The sequence below is a fragment of the Tachypleus tridentatus genome, chromosome 6 (genome assembly GCF_004210375.1).
Source record: "Tachypleus tridentatus isolate NWPU-2018 chromosome 6, ASM421037v1, whole genome shotgun sequence".
Classification (NCBI taxonomy): domain Eukaryota; kingdom Metazoa; phylum Arthropoda; class Merostomata; order Xiphosura; family Limulidae; genus Tachypleus; species Tachypleus tridentatus.
The window spans coordinates 62,476,548-62,487,832 of NC_134830.1; the positions used below are offsets into that span (position 1 = coordinate 62,476,548).

The 11,285-nt window shown below is 35.7% G+C and overlaps 1 protein-coding gene across 1 annotated transcript; it reads left to right on the forward strand.

The window, feature by feature from the left end:
• On the forward strand, positions 1-5,725 carry LOC143252672 (inhibin beta B chain-like). Its single transcript, XM_076505166.1, is given in 3 exon segments — positions 1-713; positions 4,128-4,561; positions 4,564-5,725. Coding segments are annotated over 3 exon segments (1,251 nt in total). The 5' UTR covers positions 1-295; the 3' UTR covers positions 4,963-5,725.
• Positions 5,726-11,285: the final 5,560 nt, after the last annotated feature.

Genomic DNA, 11,285 nt, shown 5'->3' on the forward strand with positions numbered 1-11,285 from the left:
GACGGCTGTCCTCAAAGCACGTTGTAACTAATAATAATACTAAAAAACAGCACCACTGAGAAGCAGGCCGAGTTAGAAATATTCATTATGTATTTACCTTAGCACGAGTAAAGAGGTGTGTGCGGTCGAGCTAGAAATGTGCACATGTGGAAATAAAATATGGCTACCTGTTCTTCGCAGGACGGCTTCAGTGTAAACCACAATGAACACTGATTACAACTTGGCCGACGATTTCTTATTGGTATCACAGTTTAATACCAGACGCGAAACTATTGTCATTTGATGATCCATCGTCATGAAGTTCGTGGTACTGTTGTTTCTCGCATGGACCTGGTTCGATTCCGGGTCGTTAGGTGCTGCCTCTTCTTCCTCTTCATCAGAAAGAAACAACAACTTTAACTCCTCGAACAGTGTTCACCTAAATAGTTGCCGACAGTGTGTGAGCGTGACTGACCACGAAGAGGCCAGGAGACTTAAAATGGAAGCTGTCAAAAATCAAATTTTGTCCAAGTTGCAGCTCCAAGAAAGACCAAACATGACTAACCCACTGCCCCGGAACGTTTTGCTTCAAGTCCTTCAACATACCTATAATCACGACCTAGCTGAGGACTCGTTGCAAGACCAATCAATACCGGATGACATAGATGGCATGTCTGAAGAGAAAGATAATTATTACGGCAGAGTGTCTGAAATCGTAGTTTTCTCAGAACCAGGTAAATTAAGAGATCGATATTTTAGTTTACATGAGAAAGGTTGGAAGTAATATAATTAATTAATACATAAAAAACAAAAATATTACAGAATGAATGCGTCATAGCTACCCAATCGGATTATTCTAAATTGGTCTTTCATAGACTGCGTTATGCAATTTGTTTGTTTGTATGCGTATATATATATATATATAGGAGCACAACTGATATGTTTGGTCTATCTTGACTAAGTTCTCTAATTGTGGCAATTCATTGGTATAGTTTATTTTAAACTGAAATAATGAAACGGAAATGCACAGCATACTAATTTATATCGTAATGTTAGGACTAAGTGCCGTGGGTTAAGAAAACGATATCTGTTTTAAATGTGAACGTGATGGTTAGACAAACTTTACTCTTCATCGTACAAAAAATTATAGATTTTAATCACGTATGAACAAGCTGAATCGAAATGTCAGAACATCTCACGTATAATAAAGATGCGCAAAACTTTTACTCATGTTGAATTTCGTGCAACGCTACACGAGAGGTATCTTTGCCACCTAGGTAGTTTTCCATAATTTTAAAGTGATAGGCTAGAGGGGTGGTAGCTGATTATTGATATTTTACCAAATGTAATGCTGTTATAATACTACGTTTTCTTACCGAAGAAATCATTAGAAGAAAAAGCGTAACCACATGAGCTATTTGACACCGTAGGCAAACTGGAAACTGTTCATTGTGCCTATTAGACAATCCTGCCTTTCCTAAGCCTGCTTTTGGGTAAAACACTTACCCAGAAGAAAACTAAAGTCGAAATATGTAGTTTCCCTGAAATTAACTCGGAAACATTTCCCCTCGTTACTTAGTTATTTTACCTCTCATTTAAGCTACTGTTATTGGCCTAGCATGGCCAGGTGTTTAGGGTACTCGACCCGTAATCTGAAAGTTGCGGGTTCGAATCTCCATCACACCAAACATGTTCGCCCTTTCAGCCGTGGAGTCGTTATAATGTAATAGTCAATCCCACTATTTGTTGGTGAAAAAGTAGCCAAGAGTTGGTGGTGGATGGTGATGACAAGCTGCCTTCCCTCTAGTCTTGCACTGGTACCTTAGAGACAGTTAGCACAGATAGCCCTCGTGTAGCTTTGCTCGAAATAAATAAACAACAAAAGCTACTGTTGTTTTTAGTTCTTACACGCAAATTTTAGGCTACTGAAGGACAATAATAAAAATTAGGCTTCCCCACGGATTATACGTTAAAATGTCAGTGTAAAGCTGTTTTAACTTGTTTCGATTACTCATATACGACTAATTAAAATCTTACATCTTTGTATACAACAACATGACTTAGCTGAAGAGGCCAGAATAACGCGACCTCATTTATTAATACGTTATATTCTTGAATGCAATTAGGTTTTAGAAAAGTTAAAATCGACAGTCGTTCTAGCAATAAACCGCAAAATGTTAAACCAGTTAACATGAACTTCGTCACAATAAAATATTCAAGGAAAAGTGAAATTTCTGCAGTTACATTTTTACACGTAAATGCCGAATAGCCGTAGAATGACAAAATTTTCTGAAAACGTGTACGTCACATTTTATGTATGATAATATATGTATATATTAGCATAATTAGATAAAGCTTTAATGAAAGTTTCACTAGTATCGACTGAATATATCACAATAAGTATGATCTTACAAACATTTTCGTTGTGCTCCCCAAATCGACTTTTACTTCCCCCAAAATAAACCGATAATAAATCAATAAATACATAAAACAATTCTAAGTGTCTTCCGGGGGACGTTACATTATAGTGCCTATTTTAACGTATGATGTTTTGCAGATTTGAAAATTCCTTAAAATAGCCTGTGTTTAAAAATTTTTTTTTTTTAATTTCACGGAAAGCTACACGAGGGCTATCTGCGTTCGCCGTCCATAATTTAGCAGTGTAAGACTAGAGAGAAGGCAGCTAGTCATCACCACTCACCGCCAACTCTTGGGCTACTCTTTTACCAACGAATAGCGGGATTAACCGTCATATTAAAACGCCCCGACGACTGAAAGAGCGAGCATATTTGATGTGACGGGGATTCGAACCCACGACCCTCAGATTAGGAGTTGAGTGTCTTAACCGCCTCGCCATCCCAGGCATTTAAAATATGTTACATAGATACTAACTATCAGTTACAGTTTGTTTGTTTGTAATTAAGCACAAAACTACAGAGTGGGTTATCTTAGCCACCACCGGTATCGAAACTCGGCTTCTAGCCTTAGAAGTCCGCAGACGTGTCGCTGTGAAACTGGTGGGAGGTAGTGTTATTGAGATAGATAAACATTTGAAGCAATTCGCTGACAGCCATATCTTAACACAGAAATGTTTTAGTTTTTAATTACCGCCTAAAGCAGCGCAAGGATTATATGCATATAATCACCCTCAAGGTTGAACTGGTAGACTGAAGAGAAAGCAGCTAGTTAACAGGGTTCATTTGCAGGAGTCTTTATATTTTACAATTAGAGTTTTTCGAAAATTTGAAACTGTTTTAAAATGACTAATTATCATTAGCTAAAAATCTGGAGTAATAAAATAGATTCTCGGTTTCTGCATTTTTTTATTTAGGTTTTGGCATTGGAGTTTTCAGCTTGAAAGGCATCTTATGCGTACGTGGCCTAAATGATGGTGATCCGGTGATTCAGATGTTGCTGTACTTTGTTTTGACCTGCTAGCGAAAGGAAATGCAGTCGAAATTATCTGAAGCAATAAGGTTATTTGAATCTAATAATGAAATTAATTGTCACTTTTAAAATGCACCCAAAGTGGTTTATTTGTTTATAGAATTTCTCGCACAACTATTCGAGGACTATGTGCGCTAGTTGTTCCTAATTTTGAGGGATAGGTTAGAGGAAAACCGACACCGTCCAACGCCATATTTTGGGCTTCAAGCACATTTAAACGCGTAGAGCTTGTTCAGTGGCATCGTAACTCAGTCCGCAGCCACTCTCGGCGATCCATGGCCCGACACACTTATCACTAGGCCACGCTCATCTCTGTTTCTTCTTTCGGTGATTTATAGCACATGCCTTATAATGTATGAATAAAATTCTATTATTATTATTATTTAAATATATCATACTGAAACAAATTAGTGTCAGAAGAAAAGATAGATGATAAAATTATATATATATATATATTTTACAATAGCATCATTAGGTACCTCAAAGAATAATATATTGCAGACAGTAAGATTACAAATATTAACTTGAATCTATTGAATATTACACTTCAACTTTAAACTCCAAGTACTGTTGGTTAAAACAACATAAAAATATAAAGACACTAAAAAATGCATATTACAAAAATTGCTTATATCTAAGCCTTTGATTCCAGACTGATGATAAACTGTCCCTCAACTTACTCGTCATATTTTCTTTGGTAGGAGGAAGGATAAATGACTACGTTCTCTTGGACTTCTTCCATCCTGTTCACCGTTCTCCGCAGCGTATACGTGTGACGGCAGCATTTCTGTGGGTTCAGCTCCGTGCTAACCCATCTTTGACCCAGCTCGAACTAGCGGCACTGGTCAACAGTAGCCTCACTCTTTATGTGTTTAGGGTAGATGAACCTCCTAACGGTACCATGAATGCTCTCAAGTACTCCTTATTGGCTCTGAAGCGGATAGAGTCATCTCCTGTGGGGTGGCAGCGACTAGACCTTTATCAGGAAGTTCAAGAATGGTTCAGGGCTTCCAAGACCACAAAATTCACCCTCCTAGTTGACTGCAATGGATGTAACTCTTCAATAGAACCAGTGTTATTTAGTGGAGTTGTTGGAGTGGAAGGAACTAACAAGTCGTCAGAAGCGGGAGTCCGACCGTTTTTTCTATAAAGACTGAAACGATACCTCAGCGACGATCTCTGAGATTCACTAAAACCTGTAAAGCCCACGTGACGAACTGTTGCATGCAGTCGCTTTTAATCAGCTTCAAGAAGCTTGGATGGGAAGACTGGATAATTGCCCCTAAAGGTTACCAGGCCAACTATTGCATGGGCCGATGTGGACGGTCCCCGCGTACCCCAGATACATATCCAGACTATTGGTATTACAGCCAAGTGATGGACGAACATCGTCGAAAAAATCCTTTTGCGTCTATAACCCCATGCTGTGCGCCTACTAAGCTGGCATCCCTCTCCATAATCTATGTAGATAAAGATATGAACATATTCCAGTCGACTTTACCAAACATGAGAGTCGAGGAGTGTGGCTGTACCTAATAAAGCCATCATTTCAATAGAAACTATAGATAAATGAAAGCGCACCATCTGATACTGAAAACTGTTTCTGTGATTTAATAGTAGGGTTAGCATCAAGAACAATGTTAGAAGTGTAAAACCAGAGTAACAAGTTAAGCGTTTATTACGTTTGTGAATTAATATGTTTTTAAACGAAAAGCTCTTTCTTAGCAGTAAGAAAACAAAACATATTTCAGGCGAGTACAGTCCTCTTAATTGTTTTTTAATTTCCCGTGGTATAAAGATAAAAACTTTACGGATTTTCCATTTTAAAGTAAAATTATTTTCATTTCCTTTAGCCAACAATAAAAAAAATTACTTTTTCCACAATACATTAAATTATATTTTCAATTCAAAGAGGCCCGGCATGGCCAGGTGGGTTAAGGCGTTAGACTCGTAATCCAAGGATCGCGGGTTCGAATCTCCGTCACATCGAACATGCTCCTCCTTTCAGCCATGGAGGCGTTATAATGTGACGATCAATCCTACTATTCGTTGGTAAAAGAGTAGCTCAAGAATTGGCGGTGGGTGGTGATGACTAGCTGCTTTCTCTCTAGTCTTACACAGCAAAATTAGGAACGGCTAGCGTAGATAGCCCTCGTGTAGCTTTACGATAAATTAAAAAAAAACAATTAAAAGAAAACAACACATTCTATCATTAAATTTATTCAACAAAATGTAACATTTCGTTTTCCTTTACGACAAACAATTGAAAAATGAACACAAAATCTCACTTCGAATATTATTATACAGTATCGTATCTTCGACAGGTCACGTTCAACTAGCTTTGAGGCCGATGTGAACAACGTAGACAATGTGTTAAGATAAAGTACTGACGTGGCGCCAAACCTGGCACCTCACACGTCACATAAACAGTTCTTGCTGGTCTTTCCTCTATCCCAACAGTCTTTTCTACAATGTCCTTCATTGCGGTAGGAAAGTCTTGAAGGTTTTATCGCGTACATGGAAATGCTACGTTGATAGATTAAAGGGCGTGACCACAAAAAGTCAGATAGCATGTCATTAATACACTTACTAGAGAAATCTAGCGCGCTTAATATATGGATGAACATTAAAACTGACGAAAAAACATAGTGTTTTTTTGACAAAATAATTTCAACTTCTGCCAGAAAAAGAAGTGATAAGTACAGTCTAAATCACAAAAGAAAGGATAAAATTTCAAAACCAAGCGCACATTTGTTTCTATGCCGATAGGACTAAGACATTCTCACAAGCATTTGTGATGAGGATAGATAGATTACAATATGATAGGATGTTATATTGAATATCAAAATCATCAATTGTAGCTCTTTTCTTTCATAAGCCCCCAGTGGCACAGCGGAATGTCTGTGAAATCATACTGTTAAAAACCGGGTTTCGATATCCGTGGTGGGCAGAGCACAGATAGCACATTGTGTAGCTTTGCAATAGTATATATCTATTATATAACTTATTTAGATGACGAAAATGACGCAAAAAACGTGTCATTTGTTTGCTTTCAGAGCAAAGCCACACTGAACTCTCTGTTGTGTCCACTGCGAAGAATCGAACCTTGGATAGTAGCGTTAAAGTCTGTATACTTTCGGCTATCTCATCTGGAGATGCAAAGAACGTAAAGAGCTTTTTTCACAAAATTGAAATGCGGTTGCTAAATCACTTAAAATGACAAGCTCCACTTATTACATTTTTCTTTTTTTCTATCGCTTGAAAAAGGTGAGAAAATTCGAAGATATACCTACAAAATAACATACATTATTTAGTAAAAATGGTTAATGTAATTTTTTGGCACAAAGCCAAACAATTGGTAATTTGGCACTCTGCCCATCGTCGAGTATCGAATCCTGGAATTTCGTATTGTATGTCTAGAAACTTACCACTGATTCAGTGGAGAAGAACTAAATATGGAGAAAACAACTACAGTTTCAAATGTTGTGTAACTTCTCGCTGATGTGTAAACACATAGTTTCCCTCCAGTGGCACATCGGAATGTCTGTGAACCTACAACGCTAAAAACTGGGTTTCGATACTCGTAGTGGGCAGCTAGTCCATTGTGTAACTTTGTGATTAACTTCAAACAAAAATATATATGATCTACAATTATTTTATTAGGAGACAAGATTTAATGGTCATAAGAAAAAAGGTTCTAGTGGGGTTCAGCTAGTATTCCCTTACTTTAATTAAAGAACTCTCCCCCTTCAAACGGTCATAGGAAAGAGGCTTTAGTTGAACTAGTATTTCTACACTTTAGTTACAGAGCAACTCTCATCTCCCCTCAATAAAAACTGTGCTACAGTTAGCTAGTCTTAGTTTTGGAGAATTAACTAAAATATGATAAGGTATAAGAATGAAACTTTTCCATCCATTCAAACATTCAACAGGATATATGTGTGTGCGTCTATATAATGAAAGATAATAGGTGAACTGTGTCCTTGAAATTTTTCGCGATTCTTAATGCATGGACAGTGTCCTTCGACAGAGAATATTAGTAAATGGGTTATCTTACTGAAATCAATTTCTCGGTAGCAGATAATTTATTATTCATAACAAGTAATATTATAGCTGACTTTCAAGACACTCACATGTTTATTGATTCACGAAAAGAAATAAAGAGAGACAGAGAAGTAGTACAAAACCTTGCTCTGTCAAAATGAGGCTGGGCGTGAGTCACCTATTGCCATGGAGTTTATTAGGGACCGCTACTGTAGGCCATACTACTACTATACAATTGATAATGGAGTACTGACTACTATGGAGTTGATTACGAAATGTTACTCTATAAAGAGCTGATAGTGGAGTACTGACTACTATGGAGTTCATTACGAACTGTTACTACTATAAAGAGCTGATAGTGGAGTACTGACTACTATGGAGTTCATTACGAACTGTTACTGCTATAAAGAGCTGATAGTGGAGTACTGAATACTATGGAGTTCATTACGAACTGTTACTACTATAAAGAGCTGATAGTGGAGTACTGACTATATGGAGTTCATTACGAACTGTTACTGCTTTAAAGAGCTGATAGTGGAGTACTGACTACTATGGAGTTCATTACGAACTGTTACTGCTTTAAAGAGCTGATAGTGGAGTACTGACTACTTTGGAGTTCATTACGAACTGTTACTACTATAAAGAGCTGATAGTGGAGTACTGACTACTATGGAGTTCATTACGAAATGTTACTACTATAAATAGCTGATGGTGGAGTACTGACTACTGTGGAGTTGTTTGCGGATTACTCACAACTATAGAGCTTATAACAAACTGTTTAAAAACACATTGTTCGTTATTGATTGTTACTACTGCGAAGTTAATTGTTATGGATTATTTACGACTATACAGCTAATTATAGAGCACTCATTATCGAGTTGGTTTTGAAACATTTATTAGTATGAAGTTTATTATACACTGCTGCTACTATGGAGAATATTTTGAAGTATTTACTGCTATGGAGATTATAGTGGAGTACATACAACTATTATTGAGTTCATTATGGATTGTTACTACTCTGGGTTGATTGTGGAGAACTTAATACTGTACTGTGTTTAAATAACTTGTAAAACGACCCTTATCTGAATTTAGAGGTAGTACTTTTGATTATAACATCCGTACATACCTCAGGGGTCAGCAGTAAGATGATAAATATCTTGTTGTAACTTATTATCTGATAACTCTATCGATGCATGAATATGTAGCTATATAAAGATTTTAGAGAGAAGTTTATTTATTATCTTATTCGTTTTCCTTCAAATTGTATTATACGACTGACTGCGTATTTCTTCAGAACTTTACAGCAATAAGAGTCTTCAGTGCCTTTAAAATATGGACTATATTCGAACTCAGAAATCTGTGAACTTAACTGTTTCAAGGACTTGTATCGCAGTTTGTAACAGGTATCATTTACACTGTTTCAACCCATAAGCTAGAAACAGTGGAGTCAGGAGTATACGACGTTTTTTATATTTCAACAGAAAATATTAAAGTACTTAAAAACTTGCAGTTTCTTATCAGTAATTGAAAATCCTAAAACATCTACTAGTGCTTTTTTATAAATTAGATAACTTACAATGAAAATTACGAATGACAAACTTAGGTCCAGTCATAGACAAGAACACTGTATTGGTTTGAGGGTTTGACGTGATCATTTTTTTCAAGCTATTTCTTCCAAATTTTAGCCGAAACTCTATTACGCGTCTCTTTTGGGCATTTTTCTTACACGAATACCACTCAAATGTGAACTTTATATTTCACGATTATTGTAAGGTATGTATGACTCCATCTCGCAACAAGAATATACCAGTTCCAACTAATCAAAAACGACAATCAATCGATCAATACATTCTTTAAAAAAATTAGGTTTATAAAGTCACTAAATCAATTAGCTCAAGGTGAAGCTATTTAGTTCAAACTATCGTTTTAACATTAGTATGTAGAATTCAGGTTTAAGACAAATGTGGTTGTGATCAGATATACCAAAATTTTTTCTTGGTTGATATTAATCCAGAAACCGAATATATCAAATAGTTTCTTTATTGTTTGGATTTAAGCACAAAGCTACACAATGGACTACCTGTTCTGTGCCCACCAGAGGTACAGAGACCCAGTTTCTAGTGGTGTTAGTCCGCCGACACACCGCTGTGCCACTGGGAAACTATTATTTTTAAATAAACTGTTTTTTTGTTTGAAATATTAGAAAAAAAATTGCTGCAAAATAAAATCAATTTTATAAGTAAAATAAAATAGGACACATCCCTAAAAAACAAACAATATTACATGTTCCAGATGTGCTATATTCCACCATTATCATGGAAAGACTAGAAGTCCCAATATTACAAACGATTATTCTACCACAGTTCATCAGGCACACACACACAGACAAATCCGTACTTTCACAAGAATAATTTTTGTCGTCAAATCTTAACAATTAAAATTTAAAGACTTGGTAGTTGTTGATTAAGAAGTTCAAGGTTCGAATACTAATATGTAGTTGAACACACTTACAGATGTCAAGTAATGACGTCATGTTATTTTAATTGTATATGTGAGTGCTATTTCATTTTGAATATTTCTTTAGACACTAAATAAATTATTATTATGATGTATTAATTTTAAATGTAAATACATTAGGATAGGACTTTTTCAATACTATAAGAAGAAAAGCTTCTTTCACTCTGTCTTGTGGAAGGTTTCTCTAACGCTCTCTGAGGTTAGCCTTTATTAAATACTGTAAGTGAACTACGGCAAGATGCATTGATATCAGGAAAAATTCTAGCCACTTTAACATGTAATAACAGACTTCTTAACACGAAACAAGGACAGTCTTTTGTAAATTTGTTTCAAGGCAATCTGAAGTTTGTTAGTTTTTCACCAATTACACAACAGATTGAATAACTTCAATGTTGAATGACGGTAGAGTTGTTTTCATTATTAAAATAACAAGCCTTTTCTTAGATTAGATTCCCCATTTAAGACCACTGAATACTATTTAAAGAAATAAACCATTTATATAAAACTAGAACTTTTTCAATAGCGAATATGAGTGAGCTATTCAACCATATGGAAGGATAGGTTCAACATGAATCTATGATTTATTTTTCAGACAAAAATAAAAACTAATCCTGACTGTCATCAGATAATGATCAAATACCTCAGAAGCGCTTTTACCACAGTATTTATAGAAGAACTAAAAAATTTCAATCCCATTTTATTAAACTTCTGGGGAAACAAAATAAAACTGTTTAAATCAAAGTTCACTAGAGGGCTTCACAGTATGTTCCAGTTACAGATGTGTACATTATATGTGAAGATCAGTGATAGACTTAATTATAGTAAAAATATACAAAAAACTTTAAATAACATTTATTCTTCAGAAAAAGAAAACAGGACCTATAGTGGATTAGTGATAAGTTTGTGGAGATATAATGCGCAAGTATGGAGTTCCATTCCTGACGGTGGACATAGTACACATAGCTCACTGTCCAGCTTTGCACCATTAACAACAATGGGGTATTTTTACTACAACATCAATTTGTTCACTTCAGCTACATTCTTTTAGTATTATGCATCCTAACATAGATGCCTTATTAAGACATTCATAGTGAGTTGGGCTCGAAGTTGATTCACTTGCAAACCATAAAATTAACTTCAGCGTTCTAAGAAGAACCTCTTGCAGCGTAAGAATAAACTAATGTATGCATACGTACCTAAACAAGTTGTATCAATCATTACACATCTGATAATCTATATAATAATAATGCATATGGATTGATAGCAATTAAATTATTTCATTTCATGTATTTACCAGG